The following is a 20948-nucleotide window of genomic DNA, read 5'->3' as shown; positions in this document are numbered from 1 at the left end:
TGCTACAGAAGGAAAATGGTCCAATTAAACACATTTACTACTGAAAAACTGTCATTTCTGGAGCTGCCGTGTAGCACCATGCATCAACAAATTTGCCTGCTAAGGAAGCATCATGCATATAATGACTAAAGTTTGTGACATTAGCAAAGACCCTTCAAGAATGAAAAGTGATACAAATTGCTGTAAGCTTTGCTTTCTAAACTTCTGATTGTTCCTAAATATGACACAAATAAAATCAATCTAAAATTACTCATTTTTCCAACATCTGTTAAGAACTCGTAAAAAGTCTGTCCTTAGGGAAAATTTGTCACATCACAAATTGATGACATTTCCACCACGACATGCTGACATTATACTATCCTATCAACAAGTAAATGTCACTATTTGTGACATAAACACTGCCCTATGACAACCTCACTGAAACCACAGACAAATATTTGACCATGTAATGTAAATAGAATAAATGACACCTTTGGGAACAAAGCAGAGCAAGTCTGTTCCCTTGTGTAAGCCAATGTCAGCTTATTTGCTCCTAATTCTATAGTACGAGAAAAGCCACAAGTGTTACATGCTCTGATCCAGTGACACAAACCCTCCTCTTCATATCCAAACTAGAACAGTCTGACATGCAAGAAGGGAGGTCCTTGCAGCAGTCAAGGTAAATGAAGCAGCAATAGAACTCTACAGTCAAAATCTTTAAGTGGTAATAGGGAAGGATGAATCCAAATTAGCCCTCTAATTATTTTCTCTTTAACTTGACTATTTAAGTCATTACCTAACTTACACAGTATAATGCACTGAAAATTTTTATTATAGAATAGACTTGGTTTGCTGCACTAATGTTCCTTCACCAAAAAACTGAGGCAAGAGAACCATGTTTTTTCCCCGTGTAGATAAAATAATGATGCCATATTATTATATCCCCATGTAGATATAATAGTGATGCCTACTAAAAAGTGCACGTTATTCCTCAGAATTATTAGCATGCATGTGACTTAGAAACTACAAAAAATTACAAATAAAATTGTCTTGCTTCCATTGCCAGGATGCGCCTTGTGGTGTCAGCAATGAGATGAATGATCCCTCCTAACACTTTTGGGGGTTAACTATCTCATAACTAACACAGACTGGTGTGGTCGCAGCCCTAGCCCAAGGATCTGATCCAACACACCCTGAATCCTGCTGTCACCTTTCACAGGCTTTGGGCCCAGGAACAGCATGTGGAGAAGCCCAGCTGCCACAGCTCGGTGACAGCGGGGGCTGCAGTGAACTCAGGATGATGGGACTCCACTACAGGGAGCCTTCTACAACAGGACAGTGATGAGGACTCAGGTCTTGTTTCTCTCTGTTGAATTGATTGCCTGTGCAGGGAGATTGATGCAGAAATCAATTCACTCATGCCAGCTGGTTTCTCTCTATCTGCAGTGGTGGAAAGTTGATTGGGATATTAGTTTCCTTCAGCTGATGTGCCTTCCATATGTAAGATGCTGACCCCAGTGAAGCTGAACAAACCAATACAGCAGCTAGAAAGATTAAATTAACCTATCCATAGGAAGGAAGGTAGAGGACTAAGAGACAGTAAGAAGACAAAGGCAAAAAAACAACTCTGCTCAAGCAAACAGCTTGGTTTTTCTAGATAAACTCAGAATTGTTTAGAAAAAAATGAACAGGAAGAACAGTAAGAAACAGCAGTGTGGAATTCAACAATTAAAATATAATTCTTGTGATATTACCTGTTTCTGTTTACTTTTCACCATTTTGTAGGCTCCTGCACCTCTTCTTTTCCATTACTGTTAACATTCCACTAACTACGAGACCAATCAAAGCCAAGAATCCTTCCATAATGTGTGAAATTTAAGTCAATGAAATGGTGCTGCTTTACCCTAGCTGAGAAATACAATCACGGCTTGGGTTCCTCTGGAGTCCATAGACAGACCACTATAATTGAGAGCTTTTACTGATGTCCTTCAACACAATATTAAAAATGGAAAGAGAGCATTTAGAAATCTTTATTTAAAGATCATGAACTATTTGTAAATAAGAATGAGCTAGACTTTCAAAATTCATCTTCAGTGCTTCTTAAAATCTAAAAAACTTGATCATGCCTGTTTAATAAGCTTTTAAGCACCTTAAGAGAAGGAGATTGATTTTCATTTCAAAAGAATCACCAATTTTTACTGAACAAAAAACCTAGCTTAACTATGCCATGCAAACTTAGAACAAACAAGCAGAATTTCTTGTATGTATCAAAACAACTTCATTATACAGCACACCAGAAGATCAGCTGTTTTAAAGTCAAATGCCAAGACATCAAAGGCATATTTTTCATACATGGAAAGGGTAAGACACTTGAATACTCCCAGGTAAACTTTCATAAATTAAAAATGAGACTCACTTGTTGATAAGAACATATACTGTATTGGTTATGCACCAAAAGAATAATGGCTTGAATTTAAAATTAATCCTTGCTCAGACAAGATTGTCCAGTTAATGAACATTTATTCAATTTTAAATAACCAAGGAAAACATTCCGGATACTTTGTGCTTTTTCCATATGACAATACCATCATCCACACTTCTAAAAAGATGCTTTAATAAATTCCATGTAAACAAAAAGACATCTAAACCACTTTTGCTGTGCATCTTTCTTTCCAGAAACAATATTCACTCAAGAGAAATAGTACCCTTTAAACTTCCCAAATTGATAAGAAACTTACAGTAGAAAAAAAAATCTAATTAAATTATGCACTGAGAGATCTACTTGTTACTTTATATAATTTGTCTGAACTTAAATATTATTTAAATCAATATAGTAAGAAATGGTTTTGAAATTCCAAAATGTAGATACAGATCCACAAAATTTAAATCATACAGAGAACATACCCCAAAATTTGAACTCATTTAGCTTTGTGGAAAGGATGATGTAATCAATAGAAATCCAGTACTGGAAGTACATAAGCTCATCCTTCCTCTTATTTTCATATTTATAAACAAGGTGTGTTTCTTGTACCTGAAAAGCTTTTACAGTTACCCCTGAGCCACAAATTGCTGTTGGCCAGAAAAGCTGTGTGGTGAAGGATCACAAAATATTTATCCGAGTCTGATGCTCTTCCCTAGATATCCACAGGTCTAGCCTAGCACAGACATCCTTATGTTCTTCTCAGAAGTCGTTCCCATAAGACAGTACCAATTTCATGTTAGATAAAAGCACTCTAAATCTGTTCATCTTCTTTCAGTCCCTGAACTGTAGTGACTACACAGCAAGTGCACTTGCATCAGAGAAATAAGCTGTGCCAGAAACCAAGACCTTACACTTTTCTGCTTTTGACTCCCATGTTTTCAGGGCTCAGCTAAAGCCACAGAGCCCAGATATGAGAATCACAGTTTCCCTCCTATGACAGCTTCAAACTCATTTGCTGTCTCTGCTTCCCTCAGCTTGCATTTGTTTTCAAAAGGAGCTTCATTCATTTAAATCCCTGCAATAAGTAACAGCTTGTAAATATTTAATTTCATCTAAAGGAAAAAGAATTCATTGTCTACCAGTTGCAAAAAGTAATAATGAGGCACACTTGGCAAAGTCATATCTCAGAATGACATCACCCAAATATCAGTGACATGCACTAATATCTGAACTTAATCCAGACAGTAAAATTCACAGTAATAGACATTTCAGAAGTTGTGTTTTGCTCACAATACCTCATTTACACATTAAATCTAACTGAATAGATGATGATTATTTTTCAATTAAACCTAGATGAGCAGCAGAGTCATCCCAGTGATAGGTAGTATACAAATTCCTATTAGATGGCATGTGCAGATCACAGAACTGGAAGTGGAATTTTGAGTCTTTCATTTTTAATTATGATTATTTAAACTCATATGGAAGTTTGACACAGAAGAATTGTATTTCACTTTATGTCCCCAATCCAAATAACCCCAGGTAAGTTTAAGAGATCACTCCACAGCTTTCCATTTGGGGCATGAGATAAAAAACACTTCTCCTGGACCAGGTTCAACTGAGATGATGATATTTTGGGGACAGTTGTTTTTTTAAACACCTGCTATTGCCATCCTCTAGAGCTACAGATACTGCCACAAACACAAGGTTTCCTTAAGTAATGCCATGCATTGTGTCCCAGCCTGCAGACAACATTTGACCAAGTGTGAACATCTATTTTCACTGGAATGGCAACTCCCAAACTGATGACATGTCAGTGTCATTACTAATCATGTCTTTGAAGATCTTTTTTTCCAGATGGAATAGGGAAGATGATGCTATTTAAGCCCTCAGGGGTTAGAAAGGTGATTTAATACAGAGACGGAAATGAAGGCAGAATAACAAAGGAGGCACATAGAGAAAAGAAAGGGAGGAGGAATGAGACATACAAAAAAGTAGACAGAAAAGTAACAGAAACAAAGGATAGCTGCAGAAGTTGCCTAAAGGAAAGCAGAGTTTCTCACTGAGTGATAGTGACTGTGACAATCAGGTTCACTTAATAAATACAAGTCTATTTAGTAGCTACAAAAAATAAAAAGCTTGCATATTTTCTGCAAACGACGCACATACAAGAGGCTGTGGATCAAAGGCTATGAACTCTATATAATTTCCTGGCACACAGTCTATGCCTAAATGTGAATTTCAGTGCTCTCATCTCAATGGGCTTGACTTCTGAGCTACCGACCCCTGTGAAACATCACGCTGGACTGAGTCCTGCTCCCTCAGGGAGCCTCAATATACTTCACAAAGTACAGTAATGCAACAACCAGACTTGCTGGCAGTTTCCGCAAACAAGATAAAGATTATATCCTTCTGTAGCCTTACATTCCCATCTTCAGGAAGAGTCTCTTCACAGGCACGAACATTAGAGCCAAAATGTAATTCCTCACAATAATATGAACATTGATTCAAACAGGAAGTGGAGGCTCTTCTTTTCATGCAGCTCCAGTGTTCATAAAGCATCTCTTGCCTCAGGAGTACACACAAAGGCAGCCTGAACATTCCTGCGTGCTTACAGACTGATCAAGCCGAACCAAGTCCACCCGCTGATGAAGAAACTTGCCTTTTATTCAGTTAAGTTTTAGCAGTTCATGCCAGTTTAGGAAGTGGCTTTTCTGCAGTTAGCAAACTTACAAAAAAAATGTTTGTATTGATAACGTACCGGCTAACAACCCAGTTCTCACACGGGTTATATATGGTAGCCTGATATCAGTCACCTCCCTCTTCTCCCCCAAGGATTTTTAAATCAAGAAATGGAACACAGGGCACAAGGTGCTTATACAATAAATTCTAAAAACTCTCTCAGGGTTCTACAGGAGCAATGAGATTATTAAAAAGAATACCAAGGTTCAAAGCCTTCTAAATGTAGCCCACTTTATAAAAAAACATCTGGTTTAAAGCAGTTGGAAGAGGAGGAAGGAAGGAAGGAAAAGAAGATCTTGTTAGTGGCCTCCAGTGCTCTGCACAGTAGCCCTTGAGAGATGCTGCATGAAGATGAACATATGTATTTCATTATGAACTGAAAATGTGTTCGCTGAGCTACATCTTACAATTTTTAAGCAGAGGTGCCTGATTCAGCCTATGTGCAGGGAACATCTTCTGCATCTTCCTTCACAGTTGCTGGTAGGAGTCAACCTAATCCCTGAATCATGAAGTGGGTTTCACAGAGCTATAGAAGTGCTGTTTGGTTGAAGTGCAACAGACCTTCTTGCTTCTCTTCTTTACAGCAGTTTTAGAGAGTGTTTAATAATAATATCTGTGACCCAAGAGAAATTTAGAGCATTTATAGTGGGCTGCTTGCTCCAAAAGTATGGATGCTTTTGCTCCATCTACGCATCCTCTTCCCTCCTGCATGTGCTCAGCAGCACCTCTGTGGATGTCACATACAAGAGAGGAAAAAAGAAACTGGGCCCTTTCATATTTGTTTCTCCTATCAGGCTGGGAAACTTCAAAAAGAACAGGATCAGATCTCAGCTGACTCCGCTGGTATTGGCCTCCCTCATCCAAGGGTAAAAAAAAGCTCAGAACCACCAATAGTAAGAGCTTCCCAATTCTCTACCCCAAACAGCAGCACAGCCAAGGGCAACCCGGGAGTTCACTGTCAGTCCTCTGTAGTCTGTCACTGGTGCTCTGGACACAGCTCTCACTCTGAAGCCACCCTACTCCCAACGTAGATGTTCTGCATAGTTTCTGCTCAGCTTGTACTTCTCACTCAGGGCAAAGAACATGTTTCGAGACTGCTCTCAAGGCAGTTGAGACCTTTTGACATGCTTGCCATTATGCAGTTGGGTAACAGGCAGGGAGACACAGGAAACCACTGATCAAAAGCCAAACATATTAGCAAAATAAGAAATGACCCCCTAAATCAAAAGCTGCAACTCTGATGAAGTCCTAGTGCGTGTGGAGGGGCATTTGAGCCTGGGAGAAGAGAGCTTTTTCTATGCTCTAAGCACATGAAATACTTCAATACTGCAGACTCCAAAGTCCCATGCATAGCATGTGTGGGTTACAAGACTAAAATGAGAGAGGTCAGGAGGAATGATGTTCACATAGTGCATTCACAGAGCAGTGTGTAACAGCCAAATCTGATGTGAACCCTTACCAGTCTCAACAGGGCCCACAAAGTGCTCAGGAAGAGCACAGAGGGATCACTCTCAAAACCAGCTGGGTACTTAGAAGTTTATTAATACCAACCTGCCATAATGGGTTTTCTTTAGTTAAGAATCATCAAGATTAGAGCCTGTAAGTACAAACACACAAATGCATAGCAGATCCTAATAATCTGATTTTGACTTCCTTTCCCACCTCAGTGCAGGTTGAGGTGAGGTGAGCAAAAAACCATTACTGTTTCTGTGCCATCCAATTCCATGTGTTTACAGGTGTCCAGCATCTACATTTGCTGCTACACATCTCCCTGGAATTCACCTCATGAACTCTGTAACAGGCTGATTGTTGGAGCACTGTATATGTGCACTACATCCATTTGGGTCCCCATTGACATGTGGTGGTAATTGACAGGTAAAGATCTTATGCACCCAGAAAGTAATCCACCCGTTCCTGGCACATGCTGCTTTTGTTTTATTTCTGGTTTTATGCTTTATCCATGGAGTCCCTCAAAAACCACGCACAAAATAGAGCTGCCCATACAAAAGTGGTTCACGAGTTCCCTCAGGGTTATACTCTTATCTCTACCTGTGTTAACACTGATGCCTACTTGGGCTGAACACCCAAAACAATACCTCAGAGCACAGAACAAGAACTTAGAGAAGTGTTCTGCTTTCCATAAATGGTAAGGTTTAACAAGTACTGCTGCAGATTTAGATGCCTTAGACTCATGGTATCCTTCTGCCAGCTAACACAGGAAAAATATCTTATTGTACTTAAACCCTTGAGGATTTTATGGCAACCTACTATCCCCGATACAATTGTGTTTTCAATGAAGAACTAACTTATTTCTTCAGAATCAGTCATATTTACCAATGTGAAACACTGTGAAACAGTGCCTAAAGCTCAAAGAGCGATTCCAACATATTCCTCTCACCCTCCAGCTCCATTCCCTTGGGCATCTGTCTTGCAGTGACAATTGCTGGTGGAGGGAAGCATGGGAATGCATATCCATAAACAGGTTGTTTTTCAATACCTGAGAAAAGCAACGTTTCTCTAGTGTAGCTCACTTAGGGAGGCCAAGCTACACCCTGCTAAAAATAACAGATGGAACAGTTCAATTCTCAGCCCTCGTCATTTTTACTGGTATTACAGAGGACCTAAATGCCACCAACTCAGAGCAGAACCCCAGTACACATCTTGCTCATGGACATGCAGGGGGAAGACTGCTCTTTCCCTGTGGCACTTTCAGTCTGGGGACCGGAGAAGATACAGTAGCAGAGACAAAAACTGTGTTTTCACAGAGTGTAGCTTGCCATCTGCTAAAACTGAACACACTGGCCAGTGAACACGTGCCCACTGCTCCACAGGAGTAAGGACACCTCACAGGGATTGGTGCTGCAAATACGCTTCTGTGACACTTCATGCAGCTTTACTGTGTCCCCAGTGATCTTATGAAAACCAGGAAAGAAACACAGTACATAAAGCAAATGGGGGAAAGAAAACATTAAATACATCTACTTCATCTACTAGAACAAACTTTTAATGATGTTACTGCACAGAAACCACAAAAATTAGCTTTTTTGCTAATGACCAAATTATTGTGATGTTGTTATGACTTATCTTTAAAAAAGAAAAACTATTTACTGTTCTGTGGGTCTTCTTTTTAGAAAACACATATAATCACGAGGACGTTGGAGGGAGATTAGATTAGAAGAAATTAACAATAATCTCTGTGTCTAAGTACATTTCTGAAAATGTGCCAGTCAGATATCCAGTGGACAGGTACTATGTAGGTAGTGTCTTATCCAGTTGGTGGAATTAAAGAGTTAGCAAAAGTGAGCTATAAAGGAAAATTTATAAGGTCAAAATAAATGTTATTCGGAGAAATAATTACTAATCTACAAAGGTACAAAATGAACAAACACTGAGAAAGAAGTAAAGTTATTTCATTATACCACTAAACAAAAGCACAAAATATCATATTAAATACAGGTTAAGTTTCACTGATACTGGTTTTAGTCACATAATCTTAAGTCTATTCAATGATTTTGAAGTGCTAGAGACTAGGCATTTAAATTAAACTGGACTACACGTTAAAAGGAGCCCTGATTAAAACAAACATCAGAACAAGCAGAGAAGTTTGCATGACCTGTGAGAGCCTTTTCTTCTCTAATTCCTAGACTGTAGTGTGAAATAGTCAAAGGAACAAAGGAACCATAGATGTGATTTTCTATGATCCTGCCTCTTTCAGGTGTTATAACCATGGTGATAACCATTACTGTAATATTGAAGTGCACAGGTTATTTAGAGCAACAGCCACCCTAAGAGATAGGAAAGCACTGTTATTTTCACCTTGCAGGTAGGAAACTGCAAAATCACCTGTGTTAGGCAAGTGGTATTTCAGAGGATACTGGTGAGGTAACTGGCAAAGTTCTTCAGCACTCCTGTTCAGCTTCAATTTAATCCAACAGCTGTTCCTTTGGAACCCTATGCTCTGCCTCTGGCCAAGCCTCAAATTTCCCCAGGGTATCCCCCTGAACACCACACTCTGCCTCAGAGCCCACAGACGTGGTGACAGGGCTGCACAGGCCATCCCCATCTCTGCCACGGGTGGCATCCGTGCTCTCATCCCACAAGAGAGCAGTGCCTCAACATCCCTCCTCTTCCACAACAGCCTCACCCAGGGCTGACAAAACCCAGAGGATCCAAGAGCACGGCACTTCCACCAAAGTCAGTGAGTCCAGCAGATGTGCAGCACACAGCTACAGCACCGAGCATTTCACAGCACACAGGGGCAACTCCCTGTGAAACAGCTCCTCACAGAAGGTGACACTGCCCTCCTCACCCTTCCACAACAGCAATGGGGCTACAGTGCTCACCCAGCAGAAGGCTCTAATTCCTACTTCTGCATCAAGAGTTGAAATACAGATTTCCTGCCAGAGCAGAAACTCACAACCCTTACAGCTGAAACTGCTTCACTTTTTCTTGGTGCAATTGCAGATCGACTGATTTCGGACAAAAGACAGAAAACATAAACATACCTACATATATACACAGAGAGTGGGCATGTTTCTAAGCACCTGATTAACTCTCAGCTCAGAGGGGAAATTTCTAGCTCTGGCCCCATGACTTCTTATGTATGAATATGCCAATCATTAGAAAAAAAAAAATACTTAAACAGCTGTTGGAGCAGCCCATGGACTGAAATGTAGAACTTTATGCAACCTCTGTCAGAGTACATCCTTTAAGCATACAATTCTGTTTCTCAGGGGTGTATGCAAGTAAAACTGTCATTATAAAATCTTTAGAGCTGCACCTGCATTTTTGCACTGGGGTTGTGCAACAGCCATCACAACGGAGTCTTAACCCATAACTGAAACTCCGACAGCAATGTCACAGTAAGGAAGGACAAAATAGCTACAGCACCAACAACCTCCACCTATTTGGATCTATGTCCAAAAAGTCCTGTGTTTCATCACAGTTAGTCAGCTAGGCCCCTCTCCAATAGGCTGAGACAGATGACATGCTTTCAGAAGTCAACTCATCCAAGCTTTCTTAAACGTGGCTGTTAAGATTGTCAATGATCAATCCATCTCCCTCCTACTGCAGAAGTCCAAGCTTAGGCTTAATGGCTGATTCACAGAGTGACAGAATGGTTTGGGTTGGAAGGGACCTTAAAGACCACCTAGTTCCAACCTCTCACCCTGGGCAGAAACATCTCCCACTAGACCAGGTTGCTCAGAGCCCCATCTGGCCTGGCCTTGAACACTTCCAGGCGTGGGGCATCCACAACTTCTCTGGACAACCCGTGCCAGTGTCTCACCATCTTTGCAGTGGAGTATTCCTTCCTTATATCCCATAATGAAGTAAGGCACAGCAAAGGATCCCATCCATTACTTCTTTCCAAGTGGTTTTGTCATTGGTGATTTGTTAGAGTTTTAAATTATTATTACTGGGGCCTGGGGTTGGGAATGTTTGGTAAAGAATGTGAGTCTCTGAGAATAAAAATGTTGAAGGAATGTTGCAGGTCATCAAGTTTCATCCTGAGCTACAGTGAGCAGTCATATACTGGAGACTACTTTCAACCTACACTTTCATCTTTTGCTTAAATGAAATTGTATTTTCAGGAACTAGAAGGACCCCACTTGCATTGTAGTGCAGATTCTCTCCCCTTTATGAGAACAACCTTTGGTCTTAACCGGCAGGACCATAAAATATTTTATTTGGACGTGCAAAGGGCTTGGCACAAAAGCTTCTGTATCTGTATGTTTTAAATTCATAAAGTTGTACACACCTTTTAGCAGAACAGTTACTGTTTTTCTGAAAAGCTCATAATTTTCCCTTTCTGTTCTTTCAAAAAAAATCTACTAGTCTATTGAATTTTAATAAAATCAAAAGGGAAGTCCTCATGTCTTTCTCTGAAGAACTGTGCCGATAGATTCCAAGACCATCAAGCCTGGGAAGTACGCATTATGTTCCCACTGTGATATGTGAGCTGCTATCCACAGCCTAAACACACACCTGTAATGACTGTTATTAAGCCAGATTTGGTTTATCATTCACATGCAATAAATACATTGGCAGTATCAGAGAGAATTTCAGTCTGGCATCTCTCTTTAGTGTTCATTGCCTAATTTCCCTCCTAGATTTAAACTGAGCTTATCCCAATGTCAGCACAGCAGTACTTCCAGTAACCTGCTCCTAAGCAAACCAGGTAACACCAGTTAAACGAGCAAACCAGGTAAAACCAGGTATGGCTGCAGGTGTGGAGGGCTGTGTGTGGAGGAGGACTTTGAAGCATGTTTGAAACACACATTTACTAATTAAACTATGTATCAATTTTAAGTGTCTACTCAGGGGTTGAGAGGAGGTGCTCTCTCTTTCCTTTAGCCGCTGGAATTACTGAAATGTGGAGATTGCTCAGCAGGCAGAGACATGACTAGCAAGCTGTAGGGCTGGTAGAGAGGGAAAACAGAGGCTAGTAGAAGCAAATAAATGAAGTAAGCCATAAACTTTGTACCATGAAAAAAAAAAGAAAAAGGAAACATTCAACTCCTGAGTTACTTCAGTCAGATTAATATCATTCTGCTTTCCAGGTGGGACTCTGCTGTTCCATTCAAATATGATTATTGGGTTTAGTTTCTGTTTGTTTTTATAATCACACTATAATCTCAAGGAATTTTAAGAAAAACCCTCCCTATGGGAAATCTGCCTTTCACTTTGCAATATATGTGCCATTTATCAAAGGTCTGAGCCGTCAGGATTTTTGACCTCATGCTCCCTTTAGTTTCATAAAATGTAGTCTGGTTACTCTGCAGAAACAGCACCAAAACCTTACCACAAATGGACTTTTGCCCAGTTTGGATAGATAATTACATTTACTATTACAGGTACAGCTACAGTAATATTGCAGTCAATGCTTATTATAGATTCCCTCAGCACAATTTATTGCAAACTGAACAAAACACAAAACCAATTAAATAAAACATCTACCAGAAGAATACATTTAGTGATCATTGGGCTCTACAAATGCTGAAACTGTATCCCAAAGAGTTATAGTTTTTAAATTAAACAAAGTATCTGTATATCAAATACAGAAAAATCTGGATCAGTTAAAGTGTGTAGCAACTTCTGTAAATGTGCAATAAACCTTCCTTTCTGGTTAGATGCTGCTAAATATTTAAGTCTGGAGAAAAATGTGTGTATATTTATGTTTATTTTCCATAACTAAGACCCACATGTTTATGATGGATCATGACATCAACTTATGACAAATAAGCACCTGGACGGACTTACTTAATATTTTGACTACAAGCAAAAAAAGGAAATACTGTGACCATGAGAGTGCAGACTTGGAAGAAGGTGGTCCAAGTTGTGTTCACAACACTTTAGCAGTCTGCACACTGCATGAAGAGCAGCCCATGAATCAAAATCAGTTTTGAATCTGAGTCTCATTCTCCCCATATTTCTGCTTTGGCTTTGATTTTAATTTTTTTTTAAATCAGCAGGTATTAATGCAGAATGGGAATTCTCCAGGAGGCTCAAAAAGAACATAGTTTTGCAAAGAAAGTTGTTTGCCTAGCACAAAAAAGCTCCTGGGATGACTATAAGGCCTCTTCTAAGGAAAAGCAGGGTTTTTAAAAGCTGTCATGAATTGATTATTTTTCCCCAAATCAGAAAGGGTTGCATATTTTTAGTAAATCTGAGAACATACATATTCAGTTTAACACAGAAAGAGTTATTGTTTTAGCACATGACCTGTATATATTCCGATGAACACCCCCATGTTATTTATCAGTTCCACAGATGTCAATTATTGGCCCTTCCCACAGTAAATGGTGTGCTGCACCACCCACCTGTCATGTCTTCAGTTTATGATATTTTAAGACTGGAAAGGAAATTAGTTCCATTTGCATGAGCCTTTGTTAGAAAGTAAGAGTTCACAACAGATTTCTGTGGGCAGAGGGGACAGAAAGCAGAAATACTAATTGCTAGAATTCACTAACCAAATACACTCTTGCTGTTACAAGTACTGGCTTTGTAAGACTTGCCTCACTAGTGATGGCTTTGACTATACACCCCACTGCCAAGAAAGGTCGGGGACAGACTCCTCGTTCATGGAATCTATAAATAATTACGAGAGTACAAAATAAAATAATGAGGACACAAAACAGGAAGCATTTTGCATACCTCCCCGTTCAGCTCTCTCTTGGCAAGGCAAGGAAGTGTACCATGATCTTTCCAGTGATTCAAGCTCACTTTACAATCAGTGCAACCATATCCTCTGCTGTGCTACCAAAGCCACCATTTCTCTAATTCACAAAACTAACAGCATTACATGAGGATAAGAAAGTACACATCAGACTTCTACAGCACAGAAAAGAAAGGGAAGGATCCAGGATCAATTTAATTTATAGCCTCCCTAGTTTCTTTCAAGACATCTCATGCAACCAAAAATCTCATGCTTCTATTATTGCAGCACAGGAGGATTTACACGACGTAAATTATTTTTTCAAAGCTCCATATGCACATCAACCTAAGCTCAATCCTTTCCAAATTTATTTATTTGCCCTTGATCCATACACATGAGTACTCCATGGTAGCACTTTCAATGAACTGTTCATGCAGGTGAACATGCCTTGGAGAAGCAGCTGCCCCCTCTGCTTTTACGGTTATTTGTTTCTTCATCACGGAGCTCAAAGGAATAATCCTACTGCATATTTCTTCTTCATTTATTTTACTAGGTGAGGTGTTTAAGAGGATATATGGTCATCTGGAGCTCATCACTGTCAAATTTTCAGCCACACAGCTGTAAAGGGTAAAGGAACTACTTTAGCTCCTTGGTTTACAAAGTGCTGAGTACCTCCAATGAGGTGCCAAACGTGCGTGGTGACACTTTAAGATTGCTGAGTGCCTCCTGAGGTTCACAGGACCGGATCCAAAGCCCCATTGTTAGGAATGACAGCCCTCCCCTTGACTGCAATGCGCCTGGGACAGAACAGCGCTCCATGGCTCAGCCTGTGCTTCCAAGGCAAGGAGAGACTTACCATAGATTTAAGAACACAGGATAAGGTGCCAGGTTTGAGAAGCACTGGATCTTAGCATTCCTACCTCCAAACACTTAACCCAGGGTAATACAAATAAAAACATACATATCTACTTAAACAAACAGAAATTCGAGACTACCTTAAATACGTTTGGGATCAGGTGCTGATTTTCAGTTGTTTTAATCTCACAAACAAGCATGCCCATCCTGCTTCCTTTGGGCTTACAAGAAAAGAAGGTGAAAAAAAAGCTGACAGTCATACTGTAAAACACCCAGTGCAAAGACTGGCTGCTTTCATTTGGGTTAAGACAGCAAAAAGTCTTTCATTACCAGGTCACTTGTTCAAATACAGTCCCGCTTGACAGTAATCACTTGATGGCAGGCAGAGTAAGCAACATAATTTCTAAGTAACTCTGCAAAAGTATTTTTTATTAAGTGTATAAATACTGTAGAAAAAGTCTGCAGGCATTCATGATTAGTGCATTATCCTGCAATACTGAATTAGTAGAGAGCAACTAAGCAAACAAAAAACGAACTACATTGCAGCAAAGACTGTAACCACTTTCATTTGTTCTGACAGTTGCCATTTATCTTTGCTTTTGAAGAGACTACGTGGTAGTATTCTAGTAAGTGAGCTGTAGCATACTGTGAAAAAATAATAACATTTTAGCAATACAAGCCCTCGCTGCAGCATCTGTTATTAAATCTTTGCAGAGGCGAGGAGAGACTGCTAGTCATAACTGTGGATTAGCAAGGTTCTACTATATTCATTTTAGAGTGCAGAGCGCTTTGCATGAAAGCTGTTACTTGCCTTTTATGTCAAAAAATGAACTTATGCCAACTTTTTAATACTGAATTCTTCAAAGAAGTAGTTCTAACAGTCTGCAAGCACTGTCCGCAAAAAAAAGCAGTCTAATAGCAGAGAAATGGAGGAAGGGCAGCACTAGAATAGCTGATGCTGCTGATTTGCAACTCTCTCTTTTCACAGAAAATGACCATCATCTTGCACTTCCTTCCCGAGTAAATCAAAAACTGCCTTTGAAAGTGTCAAGCTTTATGATGCTGACTTCAACTCTGACACCTGATTATACAAGAGCGTTAACATAAGCGCTCAGCATGCTCCAGGGAATCACTGCATCCTCATCAGTGGAGCCTTAGCAGCTCCACATCCTGGTTGACTCGCTAGCAAAACAGGCAAAAAACAGGACTTGAGGTCCTAGAGAAAGGATGATAATTCACATACTCATGAGAAGTACAATACACGCACTCTGAACTGAGCCAAGTTTAAGTAAACTTTATGCTAAATTCACAAAGTTCAGGCAGAGTCGGAGCTTAGCTGAACTGTAGTGAAAACACTAAAATCCTTCAGGACAAAGTTGATCTTGAGCCTTCATAACCATATTTTCCTGACTGAGAAGTTACAGACAGTGCAAGGTGCTGTGCAATATTTACCCATGACGACCACTGCTATGATATAGTGTTTCAGTGAAGGATAAATCAGAAGCAGCAAATCCCTAAAACTACCCGTGCGAATACACACCCGTTAATGGATCAATACATAAAGAAATGAAGACTAGCTAAAATTGAAAATGAGTTAAAAAATTACTAGGGGCGCTCACCGTGAGAGTTGCCGTCTAAATTAGATAAGTAATAAAGGCAAGACACACTTTTAACTGCGAAAAGTTGTGAACACTGACGCTCTAATGCAATTTCACTGGTTCCAGCGCATGATTTTTATCCACCGATGTGGCTGTAAAAGCCCCCTCGGAGAGCTGCTGCTATTCTGGAGCTTTGCGGGACGCCCCTCCGCCCCCGCGGCGCTCGGCGGGGCCGCACCGCTCACCCGCCCCTGCCGCTCACATCCACCTCAAGCCCGGAGCTGCGTTTTATTTCATTTTCGGTTTGTTTCGGGTTTTTCTTTCCCCGGCGCTTGCGAAGACAGAGCGCGGCGCGGGGGAGATTACACGGGGATGACTGAATCGCGGTGAATCGATTAAGCCTCGACAATTTAATCTGGGACTTCATGCGGGGCTGGAGGAGATAATCCCCGCGCCGCAGTTCGCCCCTGCCCCTCCTTTACCCGGAGACCCTGCCACAGCCCCGGGGGCACTCCGACCGCACACGGACACCGCTTCGCCTCTCTGGGGCCAAGATGCCCTCCTCGTCCTCCTCGTCCTCGTTCTCCTCCTCCTCCTCGCAGTGCGGCGCACATCGCGCACCCGGCCCCTGTGCGAGATGCGCGCTCGCAAACTTTCCAAACTTCTGGGGAAGTGGCGGGGGATGCGCGGGGCCGGCCCGACCACGGCGGCGCTTCGCCTCCCGGCGGCACCTCACCGGCCGCAGCCCCCCGAGCGCTGCCCGCGGGATCCCCGCGCCCCGGGCCGGGCAGCGGGCGGCAGGAGCACCGCGCCCCTGTCGCACCGAGCCCGGCGAAGCGCGGGCTGCGCACCGCAAGTTGGGGAACCAAAGCAACGGCAAGGGCAGGGACCCCACACCCCGCCCGCGCTGCCCCTCGCACTCACGCTGCTGTTCTCGCCCGTCCAGTGCACCATCGCCTGGTTGTGAGACGCGTCCCCTTTCAGCACGAAGGAGGTGCTGATGAGGGAGACCTGCTCCCGGCCGGCCGCCGAGGATGCTCTCCTGGAGCGGCCGCTCCCCTCCGCCTCCCCGCTGCCCGGCCGCGGCTCGGGCGGGCTGCGCGCCCCGCGGGTCAGGGCTGCGGGGCGCGGGTGGCCGCAGGGCTCCGCGCAGCGCGGCGCGGCGGCGGCGCCCAGCAGCGGCGGCAGCAGCAGCAGCAGCAGCAGCAGCAGCGGCGGCAGCCGGGCAGCCCCGCGCGGAGCGGCGGCGGCGGACACGCGTGGCCCGCCGTGCGCCATGGTGGCTCTCCGGCGTGGTAGTGACAGGCGGGGAGGTGGCGGGGAGGGAGGGAGACACCGCGGCGGAGGGCGGGGGCGGGGGAGGGCTGTAACCGGAGCGGGGCTCGGCGGCAGCGCCGTGCGCGGGGCTGCGCGCCCAGCCGGGGCGGCGCCGCCATCTGCTGGTCCGCGCCGAAACGCCGGGCGGGCTCCGGCACACACGGACACGGGCACGGGCATCGCGCCCCGCGGGAGCCGCGGCGGGGACGGGTCTCCCGGCGGCGGCAGAACCCGCCGCTTGCGAAGTTTCACGCAGAGCTCCGGGGAGAGGCTTTCCGAGAGCGCCCGAACGAGAGTCTCGCAGCCCCTCAGGGCCGGTGCGCTGCAGGGCGAGCACTCACCGCTGCCCCTTTGGACACGGGCGATGGCCCTGGTTTGGCCGTCCCTCCCAGGAGGCTGCTGTGAAAAGATCGGAAGGGGTCTGTGATCAGCAGCGGGGAACCGAGGAACAAATGAAGCAGGTGCAAAAATAGGATTCATGTGATTAAGACAAGAAGCGTTTCCGCGGGGAAAAGGACCCTGTCCGTCCTTCTGCCTCTCAGCTCCTGGGAGGCACCAGGCTCGTCACATGCGTTGTCCGGAGCCAATTGCTAATCCAGTGTTGCCCACCGTGGGGACATGTGGCTTGTAATTTGGGATTGATCCATAGCAGCATCAGGAAATGCTCACGGCAGAGTGGCAAGGACTGGGGCTGTGCAGCGTAACTCAAAACTGACGGGTGAAGCAGTGGAAGAAGATTTAGGCATCACGGACTGGGTGCTCTTCCTGCTTCACTGCAGCGTGCCGTGTAACTGTGAATAAATTGGGACTTGTGAAGCAGTTTGCCTCATATGTGAGGAGGGCACAAGTTAGAATCTCAGAATAACTGAGGTTGGCATGGACCTCTGGAGGACTCCTGGTCCAACCTGCTGCACAGTCCAGGGCAAACTCCAAAACTGAATCTAAATTCACAGTAAAATAAAGTTGCTCAGACCTAAGTGTCAGAAAAACAAGTTTGAAAGACCACTGAGGAAAGTACTGACTCCAGGTACAGGCACCTAACAGAAGAGATCCGAGCTGGGTAAAACCAAGGTGAGTAAAGTTAATAAACCAGCTTTAGTTGTAATCTGCCTTTACCCTAATGGCCTAGAAAATTAGGATTACAAAGGCTTTTCTAGGAAGATTAATAGAAAAAATAGTATCCACTGGTTTAACTGTACCATTACAGGCCTGGGATGACTACCACAATGACCTAAAGTGACCTGGTCATCCCAAAGTAATGTAAAAATTACTTTCAGCAAGCTATATGATTACATATTAGCTGTACACCTTCAGTGCTAGGAGACCTATGGTAACCTGTCCTGTTATTACTGTAATGGCTCAAACTAGAAGGCAGTTTCAAATTCAGAATCACTCTCCATTTCAAAAGAAATACAGAATAGAAGTTAAAATATTTTTTTTAAATCCTGTGTGCTTTTTCTGCAGCTCCCAATAAAGTCCTCTTTCACAGTTTCTAGCACAGCCCCACAGTCTCAAAACAGCTAAAAGAACTAAAAGAAGAAATTGCCCCTTCTCTGCCAATCTCCAGCTGCCAGTTTTGGAGATTCTGCCCCAAATACTGTGCCAGCAGGAGCTTGGGCAGCAGCAGGAACTTGGGTGGGCAGCACCACGTGGCCCAGGTCATCAGAAGTTGCCCCTGGGACTCTTGAAGGGGTGATGTATTGAATTCATTCCTGAAGGTATATCTTGTGTAAAGAGCAAGTTGATTAATTTTTTTTCTCATATCTTGATTTCTGGAGACAATACCAAAAGCTCAGAAGGCCTAGGAGAAGCTGTAGGGAGCTGTCTAAAGGAAGTCAAACGCGAGCGTGAGACAAGACTGATCTTTCCATCCATTTAGCTTTGTTACAGTGTCTTATCTCCCTGAAACAATACCCTTGTAAGAGGAAAACCACCTGGGTTTAAGTGTGCAGAAAGTTATTTTTCCAGACAAACCCCTTATGACTCTTGTAAACTGGTCTCAATGACAGCTGGTGGTCAAACGTTTGTTTGAATCCCTGCTGTTTGGGTGTGTTCTTTAGGGATGCATTCACAGAAGACACACAGGCAGAGAGTCATTCCTGTTGGAGTCACAGTTGCATATTAAGCAAATTACTTTCCATCTTTGGCATCTCTGCACAAAAAGGAACAAGAGAAGAAAATGCAATGCTGAACTGTTAAGAAAACATTGACCAACCATAATTGTATCAACCAACATGAAGGGGTGATTTGGCTATTACTAGAAATTCAGTAATTTTGATTCTGACATTATGGCCTATCTCTTGTGAAATAGTGAAGATTACCCAACATTTGTAGAATAACCTAAAAATACTCAGAACAGGTGGAAGGGCCCGAGTCTCTACATGTTAAAACTGGCATACAAACCCTAATACTTCATCTGACTGAATACAGCTGGACTTTGTTGTGCTCATTCATTTTGCATTCACCACTGTGTTCGACAGGTGGGGCTCCCAGCGAGCAGCAGCCAAGAGAAGAGATGGTAACATCCACATTCCTAAGTCAAGCTCTCTGTACCTGTCTGCTACTGGCATTTCTCATAATGAGACCTAAAAGGAAAAAAAAACCCAGAAGTTGTCCCAGAACTAAGGAAGCCTGCATTCCTCCAGCCTTGCACCTTATGGTCAACAGCAAGGTCTGCTTGAGTCTTTCCCCATTGTCAAAATGTCTTTTCCATGATCTCCACAGGAACGTAGCAAATCCACTAATAAAGTCTTCCTTTATCACAAAACTTGACATTTATTTTTGTGACATCCCTAGTTTGCCAATTTAGTTGAAATTTTCTTATGGGTTCAGAAGTTGCAAATCTTGTTTAACTGGAACTTCTTAAGGGTTGGCAAAATGATGGTTTAGATTTAGTTTAATGATTTCTAAAGTAAAGAGGCTTCCCTAAATGTCTGTCACCTTTTATATCTCCTATAAACTCTGGCTCAGCAAATACACAGAGGCAAATAAAAAGACAAATAACTGAGTACTACACACCTCTAAGCTCCTCTAGTCCCAGAATAGAAATAGAAATAGAAATAGAAAAGGTTGGAAAAAAAGGTTGTAAATCCAAGGCAGTTTCCTCCTGTTAATGGCAGAATTATTAGTGCTATACTAATAAACATCTACTCACATTTTTACTGACTGTCAGATTATATTAAGATTTAAAAGGCTTCAATTAACCCACTTTATTTTTACTAGATTCATTTCTAATCAAAAACTGAAAGTATTAGAGAAAGCTTCAAGTTCTGCTTGGGCAGAAACCAAGATGCCATGCTAATATTTCTTTTTGCTTGCAATTAAAAATATTGATAACAATTTATTCTATGTTTCATCCTCATAGCCTTCTGAGGTTGATAATGCAAGGAGACTGCAGATGCACAATAAGGTAGAAAATCACAGAAGAATTACCCATTTAAGCATGCTTCTTGTACAGTGTTCACCTCTTTTAAAGGTTGATTTAAGTTAATGTATCAAGATGCATTTAGGATACCTTATTCCATTAATTAGATACAAAACAATTTCCAGTTACATTGTGTTTATGTTAACAACATCATTAAGAGCACAGTGACCTGCAGGGTTTTTGACAAAATGCTCATGCATGAAAGCAACTTAATCTCACATGTATCCTATCAAAATGCCTGACTCCAAAACAGCCTTATTACTCACTGTGACCACATTCTAAGCTAACAAATTAATACATGCCAAAGCTTTATTTCCTTGTTACCCAATTAACAATGCTCAAATGCTTTATTTGTGTTAAACGCAAATTATTATAAATAATGCCATACCCTTATGCCAAACAGCAGAGGTTTTATTTGGCTAGGCCTCTCAAAATAATTTCTATTTGTATTACTACAAC

General features: G+C 42.4%; 1 protein-coding gene across 1 annotated transcript in view; it reads right to left on the bottom strand.

Annotated features, from left to right (window-relative positions):
• The window catches only part of SORCS2 (sortilin related VPS10 domain containing receptor 2), a 552065-nt gene extending 534900 nt beyond the window's left edge, over positions 1-17165 (bottom strand). The window contains exon 1 of the mRNA XM_051798400.1: positions 16673-17165. Coding sequence (XP_051654360.1) covers positions 16673-17026 — 354 coding nt within the window. The 5' untranslated portion in view covers positions 17027-17165. The remainder of the gene's footprint in view (positions 1-16672) is intronic.
• Between the last annotated feature and the right edge of the window lie 3783 nt (positions 17166-20948).

This window comes from Manacus candei, unplaced genomic scaffold, assembly GCF_025592945.1.
Source record: "Manacus candei isolate 608988 ecotype Guabito, Panama unplaced genomic scaffold, ASM2559294v1 h1tg000048l, whole genome shotgun sequence".
Classification (NCBI taxonomy): Eukaryota; Metazoa; Chordata; class Aves; order Passeriformes; family Pipridae; genus Manacus; species Manacus candei.
This window is presented reverse-complemented; position numbering and strand designations above follow the sequence as displayed.